General features: G+C 32.0%; 3 protein-coding genes and 1 long non-coding RNA gene across 5 annotated transcripts in view; all 4 read left to right on the top strand.

Annotated features, from left to right (window-relative positions):
- The first annotated feature begins 406 nt into the window (after positions 1-406).
- Positions 407-2,354, top strand: LOC105764423 (septum-promoting GTP-binding protein 1). Its single transcript, XM_012582978.2, has 6 exons — positions 407-920; positions 997-1,123; positions 1,239-1,335; positions 1,462-1,501; positions 1,589-1,672; positions 1,829-2,354. The coding sequence occupies exons 1-6, from the start codon at positions 606-608 to the stop codon at positions 1,991-1,993; spliced, it is 828 nt and encodes a 275-aa protein (XP_012438432.1). The 5' UTR covers positions 407-605; the 3' UTR covers positions 1,994-2,354.
- An 851-nt stretch (positions 2,355-3,205) lies between these two features.
- On the top strand, positions 3,206-4,922 carry LOC105764425 (uncharacterized). The gene is made up of 2 exons (XM_012582980.2): positions 3,206-3,889; positions 3,972-4,922. The coding sequence occupies exons 1-2, from the start codon at positions 3,566-3,568 to the stop codon at positions 4,152-4,154; spliced, it is 507 nt and encodes a 168-aa protein (XP_012438434.1). The 5' UTR covers positions 3,206-3,565; the 3' UTR covers positions 4,155-4,922.
- Positions 4,923-6,019: 1,097 nt separating this feature from the next.
- Positions 6,020-7,770, top strand: LOC128035319 (uncharacterized). The gene is made up of 3 exons (XR_008191687.1): positions 6,020-6,137; positions 6,607-6,693; positions 7,538-7,770. It is a non-coding gene; the product is annotated as an uncharacterized LOC128035319 (long non-coding RNA).
- A 6,079-nt stretch (positions 7,771-13,849) lies between these two features.
- LOC105764424 (uncharacterized) overlaps positions 13,850-18,936 on the top strand; it is a 30,960-nt gene continuing 25,873 nt past the window's right edge. The window contains exons 1-2 of one of the 2 annotated variants that reach the window (XM_012582979.2): positions 13,851-14,227; positions 15,851-16,251. In XM_012582979.2, coding sequence (XP_012438433.1) covers positions 13,904-14,227; positions 15,851-16,033 — 507 coding nt within the window. In that variant the 5' untranslated portion in view covers positions 13,851-13,903 and the 3' untranslated portion in view covers positions 16,034-16,251. Of the gene's footprint in view, positions 14,228-15,850; positions 16,252-18,936 lie in introns of those variants that run through there. The other variant, XM_052625034.1, reaches the window with a different exon arrangement.

The following is an 18,936-nucleotide window of genomic DNA, read 5'->3' as shown; positions in this document are numbered from 1 at the left end:
TATCTTTCCAAATCAAATTTTAAAGCAATGTTATGTCCTTTTTATATCGTTCAAGCAAAATCTATTTTGTGAAATGTAATATATTAAATGATTAAAATTGAATAAATTATTTATAAGCAAAAGATCATTGATTAAACCGCGTGATATTTCTAATATGAATAGAGAATATTTATTTATTTAAATTTCAAGCAAAAAAACATTTTAATTTACTCAAAATTTGATATGTGTAAATAAAATATAAAACATGAGGAAAATGTTGAAATTGACATTAATTAATATAAACAAATTTGATGTCATAAAATAAAATAAAAATAATGGAAAAATCCTCCCATATGTTGGAAATTAAAATGGAGGGTCCAAAATGAATGTCCCTACCTTACTCTACCATTTACCATAATGCCGGTCAACCGTTCCGTTAAAGTAGTCACTATTTCGTCGCTAGAAAGGTCTCATTGCAAGTTGAAACTGAAAATGGGAGCGCATTTTCCAAAAATATCGAAGATTATGAGAATTTATTAACCCAGGATTTTGTTTTCTTTTTTTCTCATGGTCAAATCATCATCATAATAACATTAGATCGAGGTGGCCATCAAAAGTGAGGAACTATGACCCAGTTTTGCCCCAGAATGGCTAGACACAACTTTAGGCACAGACTTCAGCGTCGCGTTTTGGTTTTGCGACGCTGCTTTTGTTGTTTTTGGGACAGACTTCTCATGTGTTCCCCCGGGAAACCTATTAGGTATCGTATGTTATCGCGTGCTCCCACCCCCGCCGTTCCTTCTGCCGCCGCTGACGGCAGTATTGTAGCTTCTTCCAGGAACCTCACGCCCTCGCCTTTCTGTCATCCTAAGGACTCCGATTTGGTTCCTTTGAAGATCAGTCTCTTGGGTGATCCTCAAATTGGAAAAACTAGTTTTCTGGTTTGTTCTTAAACACTACCACTATATATCTAACATTATTTTTTCTTTTCATAATTTTCATATTTATGTTTTGAAGGCGAAATATATTGGGGATGAGAAAGATGAACAGGGAGAAGACCATCAGGAGAAAGGATTGAATTTGATGGATAAAACATTTGTCGTAGAAGGAGCCAGAATATATTACAGCATCTGGGAAGTTGATGGTATCCCATTTTTTTTTCTTCAAAAAAATTCAGGTTTTAATTTTGTTTACTTATATATATACATATTACATACATCAAAACTGACAACTCGTTTATTTATTAATTGAAAATGCAGGAGCTGAGAAATCTCCGGATCATATTCCAAAGGCTTGCCAAGACTCTGTAGCAATTCTATTCATGTTTGATCTAACAAGCAGATGTACTCTAAACAAGTATGATCCTCAACCATTGACTCCATTCTCTAATCTCTATATTTCAATCAACAATGTCTTTCCTGGAACTTCAAAATCTGGGTAGTATTCTAAATTGAAGGGGTCTTTATATTCTGTGGTTTGCAGTGTCATAAGCTGGTATCAAGAAGCAAGGAAATGGAATCAGGTTTTCACTTCTGTCTTTTACTTTTTACCATACCATACCATTGTTGAAAACTTCATATTCCTGATCATGCAAAGTTTGATGATGCAGACAGCAATACCAATTTTAATAGGAACCAAATTTGATGAATTCATCCAACTTCCCATTGATTTGCAGTGGACGATAGCCAGTCAGGTATATCTGTGTTACCATTCTTGTTGAAGCCTGAATCAATCAATCAAACAGAACAAATTCCACTTGTTTAATGGAACCATTTTAGGAACATTGGATAGTTGTATGTAAATAAAGCTCTGTCATCGATGTTGAATTTTGATTTGTTATTTATGACAGGCAAGAGCATATGCAAAGGCCATAAATGCTACACTATTCTTTTCAAGTGCTACATACAACATCAATGTAAACAAGATCTTCAAATTCGTTACTGCCAAGTTATTTGATCTGCCATGGACAGTAGAACGCAATCTTACCATTGGAGAACCCATCATTGATTTCTAAATTTTCATTCTGTACACACACAAAAGAAAAAAAAGCTGCCCAAATTTCCAAAGAGATTGATCCTTGGCCAACCAGTCACCAGATTTGAAGTAATTATGGTCTAGTGATGATTCGAGTTGTTTAACGGAGCAGTACTGTTGGAGACCCCATATTCTCCACAGTTATGATAGGAGAAGTTAAAATGTAAGAAGCTGCAAGGAACTAAGCATATTTAACGAAGTCTTTGTATTTATGTAACCTGCATCATACATAGTTATACCATTGTTGATACCCCGCAGGCAAGTTCAAGTTGTCGTAATATAATGATATTTAGTTCGACCCTCCCAAAAAATAATGATATTTAGCAAGTTTTGAGTACAAATCTCCATCTTTGCAATTTAGTTTCTTATTCTTAAGTTTCAAATGATATTAAAAAGAAAATATCATTGGGTCAAAATGCAAATCGCTAATAAATAGTTTCATCGTATTCTACTGCTGATCAGTGCGTCCCGGATTCAGTTGAGCAAACTTGTCAACCAATATTTTATAAATATAATTATTTTTGCAAAATAAAAGTGAAAATTTATGATAAAACTCAATGACTACGTGAATAGATTGAATCTATAGAGGTTAAATAAAGGATAAATTCTAAATTTAGTGATTTATGTTTGCTTAACTTTTAAAAATTACGATATGATCACTAATGTTATTAATGTGTTATATTATGATCATTAAGTTTTAACGATATAATGCTAAGCTAATGTAACACGTTAATATCACCATTTCAAATATTTTTTTCTATTTGAGCAAGTTAATCTATTTTCCTTTATTTAAATTTAAAATTTCTTTTCTTTTTCAAATTTCTTTGTTTTCTTCTGCTCTTTCTTTTATTTTCTTTATGAGTTATGAAAGGAGAAGAAAAGGATAACAAAGAAACAAAAGAAAACAAAGTATATGGATTAGCTATATAATTTAATCTTAAACTTTTTCTACATATTACATAATATTATGGTAATTAGCGATTTAATAACCATAATGTAATAAATCAATAACAACAAAAGAGTAATTTTAAGTTTTTAATATTTAAGAATACGTGAGAAAGAGAATGGCATTTTAAGTTTTTAATACCTAAAAACATGTGAGAAAGAAGGTAGTATTTTAAGTTTTTAATACCTAAGAACACGCGAGAAAGAGTGTAGTATGTGAGAAGGATTATTATTTTTCAATAGAGAAATGACAAATTAAATTTTTCTTCTTGATTTTTAACATTTTAACTTCACCGAAAATAATGGGTATATTATTACATCAAAATTTACATGGTGGATCTTGAATATGTAGAGATGTAAGAAACTATTTGTAGATACTATGATTCGACATATTGAAGGCTTGGGAGGGGACTCTTAGTTCTCTACTGTTCATTTAACTTTTAATAGCATAGAAATTATCGGGGGATTGAAGGTAGGCACAAATCTAAAGCCAGCGTCGACCATTTCAAACCTTAAAAATATTTCACAAAAATCCCCCATTTTCCATCCAATCCTTTCATTTTTCTGAAAATCTTCATCAAAGAACAAGAAAACCAAATTGAAAGAGATGGGAAGTCTATGCAAAGTGGTAGATACGCTGCTATTGGTGGCGTTCCTAGCGGCGTTTCTAATGGCACCTCTAATATGCGCCCAGACAGTGTTGCAGGAAAGCAGCTTCCCGGAGGCGCTAATTCACCTGAAACAATGCTACTCCGATGACTTCCAAGATTATTTGATGGCGGAGAAGCCTCATTTCTTCGTGGCACTGGTTTGGTTGGAGCTTACTTTCCAATGGCCTTTGGCTTTACTTAACATTTATGGGATTTTAGCATCCAAATCTTGGTTTAACACCACTTGCCTTATCTATGGCGCCTCTGTTATCACCTCCGTGGTAAATCTACACACTCATTCACTCCATATATACATTACGCAGCAGTAAGTAAATTGTTAACATGAAAGGGTGTGAAATTCAGAGTGCTGTATTAGGAGAGCTGATAGGATCGCACAAGGCATCAGAAAAATTGTTGCAGTTGTATTGGGTATTCATGGGAGCGGGTGTTGTAGCCATGCTACGGGGGCTGGTTCCACAATCTAGCAAGACTCCAATCATTGGGAAAAGACCAGCGGCTGGTATGGGTAGGAAGAAGAGGGCTTGATCCAGTCGGAGAAATAGAATGCCCCAACCATCCCATATCTCTTATCCAAATTACACTTTTTTTTTTTCTCATAATAAATTAGTATAATAAACTAAGATTCAGGTCAGTACTTTCCAACTCATTACTCAACAATACATTCTCGTCTTCTTTGGATTATATTATTTGTCTTTACTATATAGCTAATCAGTGTATAAATAAAAACAATCTTGGTCAAATTGCTCAGCAGAACATGACAATAGTTAGGAAATAGAACAAAAAAGGGGTCATGTAGCAGGAAAGATTGAATGAAAATTTGGACAAGACTTTTAAGTTGACAAGTTACGTTTTAAAATTAAACATTTGGCTTTTTTTATTTGAATTTAACCTTATCAATAGTGAGTGTGGTGTACATAGGTAATGATCTTGTTAATGTATAAATTTGGGACATTTTAACCATGCTTGTGTTGTGTGTATATATATTTTCTTGAAAATTCAAGAGTTAATAATTATGTAAATTGAAGATGAATATGCAGGGAGCAGAGCTATATTAGGGGAGATGGCGGAAAGCATTAGATAAATTGATGAAGATTTGGTGAAAGGGCTTCAGGTTTCTTAGTCTCAACCATTGCCAAAGGGCCCGCTCTGGCTACCAAAATATTAGAGGGCTTCTTTAATTTTACAATTACATTTTTATAAGTGCTATTGTGTGATTGGGAAATATTACATTAGAAAGCTGAATATTTTGAGGGTTTTCGCAGGATAACTATATCTTTAGTTCGGACTACTTTATTTTTCTACATTTGAAGAATTAGGGGCTGCTACTAATAATGAAACTTGGACTGGTGCATTTGAAGAATTAGGATAGAGTTTAGGTGTATCATCAGTTGTCATGAAAGATAGAAAAACGTAAGAAGGAAGTGCTCCTATATTTTAAATAATTACAAATGTTAAAAAATGGTAGGCTTATAAAGATAATATAAATACTATTTTGTCTGCAACAAATTATATTAAACTAAGGTAGTGATCCAAGTTTAATTTATTTAAAGTCGCAGACTTGCAAAAAAAAGAAAAGCAAAAGAAATGCCACCGATGTGGACGCTATCTTAATTAATTTCAATATAAAGATATATTGCTGAAACTTGCATGGCAGCAACATACATGCCAGACTGAATTTTTAATTTGCAAAAATATGACTTTCCCATTCCCAAAAGTTTTTGCCTTCACAATTACGGTTTGAAGCATAAATTACTTGTCTTAAGATTATAATTTTTGGATGTACACCAAGTCAAACAACAAAGTAGACAGTCTAAAATTGAATTTTTTTCATTTAAAGCTTTTATAATTTTTAAAATATTAAATTAATAATAATAAAATTACACTTTGACTCTCTAAAAATAAAATTTTGATTTAATTTTTTAAAAATCATATAGATTATTGAAATGGTGAAATTATATTTTTACTACAGTAAAAATATACAATTTAATTTCACCCTAAACAATTTTCTTGCTCCGCCACCGAAAGTAGATTAGTAAAATGTATTAATGTAATGGCCCAAATTTAAGGTTATCGGAACAGTGGTTTCGGGACCACAAATCCGATGAGAAAAATTTTATTTTTCTTATATTTTTATGGTCTATGATTTCACAAAATGATTTCATGAAAATTTCATTCGAAAATTTTGACGTTTGGGCACTCAATTTAGTCAAAAGGACTAAATTGTAAAAAAGTGCAAAAGTTGAGTTCTACATGTTAGAGGTGTCCAATTGTTATGAAAATTTAAATTGGAGGTCCTTATATGGTAATTAGACCATTGGTAACTTGGTAGACAAAAATGGACATGAGATAAGTGAAATAGAAAATTTTTAAGTTAGGGGCAATTTGGTAATCTAGTAATAAAAATAATTAAAAGGGAAAAAGATGGCAAAAATCATCATCTTCTTCATTAGGACGAAATCAGCAAGGGGGGAAGCCATAGTTAGGGTTTTCAAGCTTCTAAGCTCCATAGTAAGTGATCCCAAGCCCCATTTTTAATGTTCTTTACGTTTTTGGAGTCCCGGTAGCTTAATTTAGCTTATTCTAGCAATAATTTAACCTAGGGTTTATATTTGGAAAAATACCCATAGGTGAAAAGTGTTTATTTTGATGTTTTATGATAGAATATGAAGCTAGAAATTATGTTAAACAACTTTTGCTAGCCGATTTTAAGCGAAAGCGAGTAAGTTGACATAATCGGTAAAAATACCTAATGTTCTTAAGTGCATGTTAGAGTGGGAATTTGATGTTGCCATAGAAGGGAAAAATGTTCAGCATGTCATAAAACATAAGAATAAGGGATGAAGTTTAATTTCCGAGCCTTGGGGAAAAAATGTAATTATGTAAAAGTTTAGGGGCAAAATCATAATTTTGAAAAAGTTAGAGTCGAGGGCTGTTTTGATGAATGTGAGTATTAAATTAATTAAATTTGCTATTTTAGATCAACAAGAACGAAACTCGAGGTTAGACAAAGGAAAGAGTAAAGTTGAAGACTAAGTTGGTGAATTTGACTATAGTTGGTACCGATGTAAGTTTACGGTAAATAAATACAATATTTTAATAATTATTATTAATTTTGTTAATTTCCAGAAATTATATATTTATTTCATGAATTTATTTGATGATTATCCAAGCATGAAATGATAGAGAATTAAAATTTAAAAGTCCCGTTGATACATAAGGATGGTACTGGATACGAATGTCATGACATTTGGGTAAAGAGGTCCCATATAAGACCATGTCTGGGACATGGCATTGGCACCGAGATGAGAGGTCCCATGTAAGACCATGTCTGGGACATGGCATTGGCACCGAGATGATAGGTCCCCTATAAGACCATGTCTGGGACATGGCATGGGCACCGAGATGAGAGGTCCCATATAAGACCATGTCTGGGACATGGTGTTGGCACCGAGATGAGAGGTCCCCCGTAAGACCATGTCTGGGACATGGCATGGGCACCGATATGAGAACATCCCATGTAAGACCATGTCTGGGACATGGCTTTGGCATGTTATGATCAGAAGATACCCGAGTATCCTTATTATTCCAATGTGGTTCAACGGGCTAGTAAACGAATCAGGTACATGAAAGTTCAGTTAAAGATAAGAAATGGCAAGCTCAGGTGAGTTATAGGAGTTAAGAATTTATTATATTAACATTTGATATTCAATGATGCAGCAAGAGAAGAGTAAGTTATGAACACAAGTATATTAAGTAATCAAGCAAGAGAACTAGTATGAGATTAACTAAAGAGTAAAATAGAGATATAGACACTTGAGTTTAATTATTTGTGTTAAATATTGTTATTTATTTGCTAGTAAACTTACTAAGCTTTATGCTTACGTCTTTTATTTCTCATTCTCTTATAGTATTGCAAGGTTACTTCAAGGATCCTAAAGAAGTCGGAGATCGTCCACACTATCAAGAACAACTACTCGGTATTTTATGATGAAACATGTTTGGGTTATGGCATGTATAGGGATTTAGTTATTTTGTATGTTTGTAATTATGATTTTGCTAAAGAATGAGGTGTAAGTATTTTATGATGAATGGTTATTAAAATGGTTAAGTATGAAAGTGTTTGTGGTTATAAGAGTCTAAGTGATATATTATGCATGGAAATCATGAAAAGGGTAAAATTTTGCAAAGAAACAGAATTCAGGCAGCACAGTGACGTGACTTTGAAAAATCACCTAGGATGGTATAAAATGAATTAGAGGGTGAATGATATATGAAATTAAATCTTGTTGAGTCTATTTTCATTAAAAAATAACAGTTTAGCAAAATAAATTTTATATTTTGAGATATGTGAATTTTAGTGACACAGGGTCAGATCTGTTTTTGGAGTCCCCTGTTTTGAGTTTAGAAAATCACTAAAAATGGTAAAAAAATAGTTATGAGTTGTATTTTATATGTATGGAATCCTTATTGAGTCTATTTTCTGTAGAAATAAGTGGTAGCATTATATGAAAATCCCAGAATGAGAAATATTATTTTCAGTAACAAGAGGTCAGAGCAGTCAATTGGTGAAACAGGAGAGACTTTAACTAATAAACTGTACTAATTGGCTAAGCGAAAAATTCTAAAAATTTTATAGTAGGAATATATATGAGTCTAGTTTCAGAGAAAATTTACGGAGTTAAATTTCTAGTTCTGTAGCTCAAGTTATAATTAATTTAGTAACTGCTGCGCGATTGGACAGATTGCTGTAAATAGTGAAATTAATTTTCAAAACAAGTTTTTATGCTTCGAATTAGTAAGATAAGATAAGTAATGTCTCGTGCTCGACTCCGGAAACGGTCTCGGGTAAGGGGTGTTACAATTAATATGTTCTTGTTTATGTAAGCCGCCAAAAAAATCTTTTTAAAGAATAAATTAGGAATGACAATAGAGTAGGATGAGATAAATGTTGTTAAATCTATCATCGCTTCACCATTCATCTTGCTCCATTATGGATTTATACCTTTGAAAACCATTACCACCTCCATAGATGTTGGATGCATACATTTCCGTTCCATCACATTTCGCTTTAATTTAATTTTTTCTATTTTCGATATTTTTGTAATTAAGTAAATATTTAAACATAAAATATATGAATTTTTTATATAATACATTATTACATTTTTATCCTTTTAATAGTTTTATATATACAAGGATGAAATGATAAATTTATATACTGAAGTGAGGCGGGATGGGACAAGCAATTACCATAACTGCTTCATACCCCTTGTCTAGGAAGAAAAAAAATCCACCCCACCCAACCTTACATCCACTTTAAAAAAATAACTCTATTCGAAGCAGATCGACTATTTAAGTTTTACCATCCCTAAAATAGATACTATTTATTTAGCAAAAGATGTGCTGTGTGACATCTTTTCAGAATGACTAATCCTTTTAATAGAATAATTAATTACCTTCGTGTAATTATTCATTAGCATGCACTTTTGGCAAGTGGGTTATTTATTCAAGCACTTTTATATGGATAGTGATGAGGATCAATTAGCCTAAATTAAAACAAGATCATATATAAACATTTTAATTTGTTCATTTCCTAGTAATGTAGGATTACTCAACATTGAAAATTATCAACAATCTCTTACTAGTAATTAATTTACCTTTCATAAAAATAAAGAAAATGAATACAAGATGGTATCTCTTGATTTGAATCATCAATTAGCGAATACACCTTAGAATTTTAATGAAATTGTTGGTATCCGTAGATTGACCACAACATATATTAAAATTAAAGATACATCACACATAATTTTATTTATAACTTAATCTGAAGGGTTTTTTTTTTCACTTAGTAGTATGGCTAAGTGCTTATCTCTTGTTAATAAACATTTATAAAAGAAGCCCTTAATTCTTCTTATTGAAACCTTACTTCTTATGTTTATGTAAGTAGAGTTCCTTTATTGTCTCCATTACTTTAGATAATGCATCGATCAATAAACTCCATTAAGAGTATTCAACTCAACATTTAAAACAATGGACCGCACTAGTTTTTATATCACTTTCTATTTAGAATGAGATTTACTAATGCTTTACAGACATATGCAACTAGTTGTTTTTACCCTTTGAACTATATATTTAGAAGTTACTAATTGAAATTTAGGTTCCTATTGCTGGTGTAATAAGGGTTTTAATCCCATTCCTTTGTACTACTACTTACCAAATCCCTTGGTAACCCTTTGGTTAAAGGATGTGTTAAATTGCTGAATGATTTGACATAAATAATGGTAGTTACCCCACTAGAGATCAATTCTCTAATATAATCATGTCTTATGCTAGCATGTCTAGATTTTCCATTATATATATCACTATATGCTTTAGACATAGTGGTTGCACTTTGCAAAGCAAAGAAGTGGCCGATATTGGTTGTGGCCACAACTTTATATCTAATAACAAAATTTAACCTTTATGCTTCTTTGCTTGCTGTAGCTAAAGCTATGAATTTAGATTCCATGGTTGAGCATTTCATATCCAGTCATATAATCCATCAATTCATTTGTATTATTGATCAATTCAATACCATTTCATCAAAACTATCAAGCAAAACACAACATTTGCTTAATCAAAACAGATGAACACATATAACTGTATGATCACATTCATTTCCAATCACTATACCGAACCAGTTAATACATTTCCTTCAAAGAATCATTAACCCGATGAACTGTAATAATAGATACGGATACACGAGTAACTACACCACACCAGTAGGCACCGAAGTGCTTTAACAGTAGGCACTGATGTGTTGAACAATAGGCATCTAAGTATAGAGCAGTGGGCACCGTAGTGCAAATCCCGTACAATCGCGTAAATAACCTTATTGGAATGCCAATTGTATCCTATCCTATGTTCATCTGGGCTTAATATACATATCAAAACAATTATTTACAATTCAATCATTTCTCATATTTGTACCAATTTACATACAACTCCAAAGTATATTAAATAATTATGAAATATTCAATTCTAGCACAAACATCACATTTAGGTATAAAAGTATATCCTATGAAGGTACAAACAATAATAGCAGAAGTGTTAAGGACTAGTCTACAATTTTCTCTTTTCCTCGATTATCTATCAGTTGGTTCAATTCTTGATTTATACAAGAATTCATTTCAAATTATTAGTGCCAATTACCTTAAATCATATTATTCAATGCATATGCCAACTTAATTTCTGTTTTCACAAATTTTCCTAAAGTTTCACATTTGATTCAATTTAGTCTCAAAAACCGAAACTATCATATCTTTCACATTTAAGCTCAATTTTCAATTAAATCCTCCTATAACCCTCTAGAAACAATAATTACAAAATTTCATATCAAATTTGACATATTTACATTTTAGTTCATATTTTCAAAACTAACAAAATTCTCTTTACAAATTAGTCCTATTTCACATTTAAGCTTTCAATCAAACCATTTAACACCAAAAGCTTAAAAAATCATCAATGTAAACATTTCAAAACTTTAACAGTTTTATGAAATAGTCCTTGGGCTAGCTAGATTAAGCTCCCGAGATTTCAAAAACATAAAATTTACGAAAAACATACTTCAAATACACTTATATGCAATGTTTGAAGGCTTGGAAGTGCTAAAAAAATGGCTTCCTATTCTATGTTTCTTATTTTTGAACGGTGAGAGGAAAGAATGGTTGAAGATGACCATTGTTTTATGTTTTTAATATATTTTACTTAAAATTTAACATATATTTTAATTAAAATTCAAGCACTAACCATCCAAAATTAACAAGAAGGGTCTATTTGCCTCTTATATCTTTGTACAATTAATAATTAAGCTTTTAAATAATAAAAAGTTTATAGCGATTAACTTTTACAGTTTTTACGATTTAGTCTGTATACCTTAATTAACCACTCAATTAGCGGAATTACAGGACTGAAGTTCAATATAACCTTATAATAGACTCGTATATATTAATAAATAATATTTATTGACTCAACCTTCAGAAAATGAGATTCCAGAACTGTCGTTTTCGGTACCACTAAAAAATGGGCTACTACAAAGGTTGACACTCGAACCAAGAATAAGTACATCATGAGTGTGATTTTCAAGCTCAATTTGTAAATGAGTAAAAAAAAAATCTATTTAGTATATGATTTCGAAGAATGTAATGTGTTCTTCCTATATCCATTCTAAGAGGGTGGCAATTTGGATTAAATTACATCAAATTGAAGTGAATCAAGAATCTTGATTTTTAGTCCACTTAATTTTGAACTAGAATTTGTGACTCATGCACTTGATCCACAATATTTTAAATATTTTAAAATATTTTATGGTAAATTCAAAATATTTTACAGCTAAAACTTATCTGTGCCTTCCTTGTTTTTGTATGAGTTCTAGAGTGCCATCTAGATATATTTTGGTCAAGTCATGTCTATGGAGGTCATAAAGACAATTTGTATGAGAGTTCATTATGAAGCCACGACAAATGCACTTATATTCTTGGTATTTCTTTCTTTCTTTGATAACATCTTTATGGTCTGTAGGTGTTGCTCCCACTAAAGGACATAAAAGATCTTCAATTCAATCTCCATGAATGTAGGATGTTGAGGATCAAATGGAACGTTATTATAAATAAAAAATTCTAACTTAATAGAATATAGAGAAATCGATTTTAAATTGCGCCAAATAGGATTCGAACCTATACCAAAGGTTTAGAAAACCTCTGTCCTATCCATTAAAAAATGGACACTTTTCATTGTGATTTTTTGACATTTTAATTTTTTTTTCCTCTTGTTCGGTTTCTTTTCTCTTGGTTGGAAAAACTAAATAACATGTGAAAAATTGTATTGTTAGGAATTGCTTATTTATTAATTCAATTCAATGATGCTAATGCATCGTTAAATTGAATTAATAAATATTCCAATAGATAGAATAGATAGAATTCGAATATCGAGCGGGTAGCGGGAACCGAACCTGCATCGTCAGCTTGGAAGGCTAGGGGTATAGTTGACGTTGATTCATTATTTTTAGCATCTCTAATTCAAAACCGAACATGAAATTTTGGTTTCATTCGACTCCTTTATGGAAGATGGATAAAAAAAAACTAAATAAAATAGAGTGTAAATAGGATAAAGGTAAGGCAGGAATGAAATGAAATAAGAATTCAGCCATAACATCTATGTTAGCTTTTCTGTCTGAATGCATTCAAAACAATTCACTTTCTAGATGATCGTTGCACTAAGCACTGCTCAAGTTTTAGAACTTGCCTTATTTGTTGGCATACTTGATTAAAATATTTTGGTTATTTACTGACATCTTTCTGCGAATTTTGTACAGCTAATCTCATGATTATAATTAGAAAAAGAACTGGATAAAGTAAAATTACTTTTAAAGAATATTAATGTGATTTACTTAGCAAATCCGTATTTCTACCAACCAACTTCAAAATTTCTAATACACTATAAGGTTTATCATCTTTTCCATCTAAGTTTACAATAGCATCCACTTCATCAAGCTTCTTGGCGAGACTCATTCTAAAACTCTTGTGTTTACCATCCACTCCATCTTCAGGTTTTTCCAACTTTTTTTTAAAGCACATCTAAATTTAATTGATAGTTCTAATATTTTTACAAGTGGTAGCAATTATTGTTATAAAGAGAAAAATGTAAATAGTGACAAGCACCTACATTATTTACTTTTTCTATAATAAAATAGAAATTACTTTGTAAGATGAGCAACATGTTTGATATGATAAGACAAGAATAATGAGCGAAAAAGAAGTTTGAAAATTTTCTTCTCCTTCAATTCGGAACAAATGAAAATATCTATATTTGTCCACTTTTTATTCTCCATTTTGGATTGTAAATAAAATAAATTGCTTTCAAGTGTGATATGATCAATGGACAATATTGTGAATTTTCACCATAAAAAACAAGCTTATTATTTAATATTAATTTCGTCATTATCCAATATTATTTTCGCTGCAAAGGCCAAGAAACCAAAGTTGACTGATTTTGCTACAAAACGCAATATTTATGTCGTATTTTAATTGCAAAGGCGCCGGCGAATAAGGAAAAAAAAGAAAGAAGTTCGCCCAAGTTTCAAGACTAGTAATTTTTTATTCCTTTAGTCAAACATGGCTGCTCTTTCTTCAGTTTTCACCTACCACCCCATCAAATGATCGAATATATATACATGGAATCAATTCTTAAGTTCGCAGTAGACATAGTGGACCACCATAGCTGAAAAAGAAAAAGAAGAGATGGGAGTTTTAGGCAAAGTGGTGGATGGGATTCTATTGCTAACATTCGTGTCCATGTCGGTGGTGCCAGCGTGCTTGGATGCCCAGGTACTTTTGCCTAAAGCCCTTTTCCCCGATGTGCTGGGTCGTGTATATACATGGTATACGACCACATACCAAGATTATTTGCTGTTGGATGAGCCTCATTTTTTCATGGCACTTATGAAATTGGAGCTTGTTTTAGTACTGCCGCTCGCTATACTTAACACTTATGGCTTGTTGACCTCCAAGCCTTGGTTCAACATCACCTGCCTCATCTTCGGTTCTGCTCTTGTTACCTCCACGGTAAATTAAATATTTACTTTTCTTCCTTGCATTAAATATTACTACTTTTTTCTTTTTGGTGAATTATAAGAAGAGGAAAAACTCTAACAGCAATACGACTAGCGCGACTCGAATTCAGGTCACACTCGAAGCTCTAAACACCTTAACTATAAGGCCAATACACAGATTCAAATATTACTACCTTTCATCTCTAGTCTTCAACTACTCTTTTAACACCTTTACTCTCGAATCAAATGGGTTTCAATCTATCCCTATTCTATATGTTTTCTTTTAAAAAAAATTAAGTTTACAAATCAATTTTTCTATTAAAAATTTTAAGGTGAGGTTTAGGTCTAATTTGCTTATCTCAATATGTTTACAAATATACTCATATTATTATTTTCTTTTATAAAATTATTAATTTTATAAGAATTTATAACATATATTTTAATTTTATATTTTTATTAATATTTTATATTACAAAAAATAAATCAATATTTAAAATTTTGAGATTAATCGTGGCAGGGTATGGAAACTATTTTAAGGTCCAGGTTGGGATCACAATTAAAAAGTCTTAATAAAATGGGATTATATATATGGAGGTATTTGAACTTGACAGTTTGTATTAATTTAGTATCTAAAATTTTTTTGGACACTGGAATCAAAACTTGAAAATCATAAGTCAATTTGGTGTTGTTTTAGGTTCCTAACTAGCATCCTTTAAAAAGCTGATGTGGTATTGATAACTAATAGCATGGTGACATGTGGCAATTTTAAAATAAAATTTATTTATTTTTGCCAAGTGTCAACATGTGAGGTTGGCATGTGTCATCATGCTATTGGTTGTTAGTGTCACATCTGAGTACTTTAACAGTGTTACCTAAAAAGTTATCAAGTTCAAGTTCATGTATTGGTTAAATAAAAAAAGTATCAAATAGATATAAATTGTCAAGTTCATATACCTTCGTATATATTAACCCTAATAAGATCAGCTCTTGGATGAAGTCAAAGTAAGAGAAAAATGTTTTAGTCGGAGTGAGCAAAGAATTGCTTTGTAGTCATTTCTACTCCAAACTGTCCATAACCGGTTTGAATTATTATTTTAACAATAAAACAATTTATTTTATATTTAGATTCCACAAATAGAATCATGAGGTTGACAAGTATTTTATAAGGATATGGTAAATTATTAAAAAAATGTCAGATGACAAATTTTTAAAATTGCTTGTGGAATAAAAATATATATTGTCACCATGCCAAATACTAACCTTATTTTTAATAGTAAAACTATTTTCTAAAGAAAAAACCTGTATAAAAAATGGGGTTTTGGTCTGCTCTGACGACAGGCTTACACGAACAATTTAGATGTAAATGTTAGTTTTAATGATTGTATATGTATGTGTAAACATTGGTTTGCAGCTAATTGATGTTATATATATTGTTAAAGAGGAGAGGATATGTTGAGTGTTCGAACCGATGAGTTAGTGTTAACTAAGATTTGATTTCAAGTCAATTCTTCGATGATATATAGTTTTGAATATCTTTCTATTTTTCTTAAGTCGTCGTTTACTATATATAAAATGCAATTAACTTTTACAAACACTTCAATTCTAACACTTAGTTAAACTCTATGGTAAATTTCAGACAGCTATGGTGGGAGACATGCTGGGATCCGACAAACCATCAGCAGGTAAACTGGCGTCGATGTACTCGCCTTTTATAGGATTTGGGTTCCTAGCCATACTGCGAGGGCTGCTTTCGGAATCCCCCAGCGCTTCCAAAACCATTGCCAACGGACCAACGTCGGCTTTGAAAAAGAAGGCCTGAAGTTGACACATGAATTATAAAACATCATCTTCTTCCTTGAAATGCGATATCCATGTTACAACAATAAGGATCAAAATTCAAAGTACAAAAAATTACAAATACTACTAGCAATCTAATAGTACTTGTAGTTGCTTCTTTGTCATGTTTAGAAAGTTTTTATTTTAAAAGGTGTGATTATGAGTAATAAATTTAATGCATTGCCTTTTTTTCCCTTCTAACTTATAATTATAAACCATTTCTTTCTATAGAGTAAAGTTCATTAATAAAAAAACAAGACCAAAAATAAACCAACATAGAGAATGAAGATTTAAGTCTCAATTCCTGAATACTGATACAATGTTGATCCAAAGATAGAGAAAACAAAGAGAATTGAAGAAGATAACACTAGAGAAAAGACCATTCAATATTCAGCAAAACCGATGCTCCCTTGCCTCGGGTGTTAAAAGGTCAAAAAAATAAAAATAAAAGTTGCACGGAGTTTGAAATTCGGTTAGGGTGGTCACTTAGACCAAATCAAGCCAAAACGCAGTATTTCAAATTGTTAGGATCGTCCCGATTAAGCAACGAACATGTAAAAATAGTAGAAGAAATTGAGAAGATGAACACACAAATTTAACGTGGAAAAATCCCTCCAAAGAGGATAAAAAACTACGGGCAAAGATAATTTTACTATAATGGCAAAAGAATGAAGAATACAAAAGATGGAGATAAAAACTAACCCCGAAAACCCGAAAAACAAAGAACCCACAAAACGTAAACACAAAATTCTCTAAATGTGTTATGAGTTCTAATCTAATGGGTGTATATTTCTAAGATTGTAAAAGAGTCTATTTATAGGCTAAATTAGTAAGTCAAATAAACTATACTAATAAATACTAAATATATTATACTAATAAATACTAAATCTTCTAGAAAGAAAATATATTTTTGTTTAACTTGACTTGCAAGCAATCTCTTAGAATTTGGGTCACACAACTCTAACAATCTCCACCTTGACACGAATTCTTTCAACGCCATCTTTGCCAAAACCCGCCACGGGACTATCTTGAACTATGCAGGGAATTAACTGAGTCGAATCTATGCTTAGAAGCTGGAAGACTTCTAGCCTTCGACTTGTGCACTGCCAAATCAAAACTAACCCGGGTCTGATTTTCATGAACACAGTGCCCTAACTTTTTAAAACCTGCATCCAAAAGAGAACCTCTCTTCAACGAAACGGTCATACATTTTTCCCTCCTATGACCAAGTTGCCTCTGCTCCAAACGAGTTGACTTTGACTCCGTAACGGACGAGGGACGTCCGATTTCACCGGTCACTATAGAACCTTCCAGAATATAAAGACTGCCAGTTCTTTTACCTTTTAACAAAACGAGAGCTCCATGAGATACTTTAATGTTGCTCGACTTGATGTTGATTCTACATCCTTTCAAGTCTAAAATACTCAAGGAGATGAGATTTTTTCGTAAATCAAGTACATACCTGACATCTGAGAGTGTCCTAATCGTCCCATCGTGTATCTTAATTTTAACAGTACCAATACCGATTATCTTACTAGATGAATCGTTTCCCATGTACACAACTCCACCTTCAACTGAACTGTATGTGGAGAACCATTCTCTATTGGGACACATGTGGAAAGAACATCCTGAATCTAGGATCCACTCAGACGTAAGCTTGGAGTTATCACTCGTTGACACTAACAAAAAAGCATCACCACCTTCATCGACCTAGTTAGCACCAACTAATCTTCCTCGTTACTCTCAGCAGCTCTTTTATTTCGCAGTTTATAACAATCTGCTATGACGTGACCTAACTTTTTACAATAGTGACACCTTTTGTCTCGTTTCTTTGATGCTACCAAAACGGAAGCTTGCCTATCTGCTTTGCTATTCAAACCAAACTCATTGTCGAGTTTGTCTCTACTCAACAAATGACCCTTCACATCTTCGAACGAGAGTTTGTCTCTGCCATAAATCAAGGTCTCCCTGAAAGACTTGTATGAAGAGGGTAAAGAGCACAATAATAGCATAGCTATCGTCAATATGAACTTCAACGTTCTTTAAATCATTTAAAAGAGTAATGAATTGATTGATGTGATCTCTAAGAAGCTCACCTTCGTTCATGCGAAACGTAAATAGACGTTGTTTCAACACTAAACGGTTAGCCAGAGACTTAGTCGCATAAAAAGTTTCTAACCTTTTCCACAAGACGAATGAGGTCTTCTCCATCAATACCTCCTGCAATACTATATTCGCGAGGCACAACTGGATTGCAGATCTGTTTGATTTAGATTTTCAGGCTTTTTCCCTGTAACAACCTTTTTCAAGTCGTTTTGAACTAGAATTGCCATCATCCGAACTTGCCACAGATTGAAATTTGTCTCACCATCAAACTTCTCAATTTTAAACCTTGTTGTTGCCATCTCTGAATGGGTTGATCTATGAAAATTAAACTAGCTCTGATACCACTTGTTGGGATCGTCCCGATTAAGCAACGAACAGGTAAAAATAGTAGAAGAAATTGAGAAGATGAACACACAAATTTAATGTGGAAAAATCCCTCCAAAGAGGATAAAAAACCACGGGCAAAGATAATTTTACTATAATGGCAAAAGAATGAAGAATACAAAAGATGGAGATAAAAACTAAACCCCGAAAACCCGAAAAACAAAGAACCCCCAAAACGTAAACACAAAATTCTCTAAATGTGTTATGAGTTCTAATCTAATGGATGTATATTTCTAAGATTGTAAAAGAGCCTATTTATAGGCTAAATTAGTAAGTCAAATAAACTATACTAATAAATACTAAATATATTATACTAATAAATACTAAATCTTCTAGAAAGAAAATATATTTTTGTTTAACTTGACTTGCAAGCAATCTCTTAGAATTTGAGTCACA

The sequence above is a fragment of the Gossypium raimondii genome, chromosome 12, assembly GCF_025698545.1.
Source record: "Gossypium raimondii isolate GPD5lz chromosome 12, ASM2569854v1, whole genome shotgun sequence".
NCBI classification, from domain to species: Eukaryota; Viridiplantae; Streptophyta; class Magnoliopsida; order Malvales; family Malvaceae; genus Gossypium; species Gossypium raimondii.
Note: the sequence above shows the minus strand (reverse complement) of the source record. Positions and strands in the feature narration are given on the sequence as shown.

Excerpts from the sequence above, each read along its gene's own strand:
- LOC105764425 (XM_012582980.2), top strand. The coding sequence starts at position 3,566 with ATGGGAAGTCTATGCAAAGTGGTAGATACGCTGCTATTGGTGGCGTTC. Across the intron at positions 3,890-3,971 it reads CCTCTGTTATCACCTCCGTG|AGTGCTGTATTAGGAGAGCT; the intron begins GTAAATCTACAC and ends TGTGAAATTCAG.
- LOC105764423 (XM_012582978.2), top strand. The coding sequence starts at position 606 with ATGACCCAGTTTTGCCCCAGAATGGCTAGACACAACTTTAGGCACAGA. Across the intron at positions 1,124-1,238 it reads CAGCATCTGGGAAGTTGATG|GAGCTGAGAAATCTCCGGAT; the intron begins GTATCCCATTTT and ends TTGAAAATGCAG. Across the intron at positions 1,673-1,828 it reads AGTGGACGATAGCCAGTCAG|GCAAGAGCATATGCAAAGGC; the intron begins GTATATCTGTGT and ends TATTTATGACAG.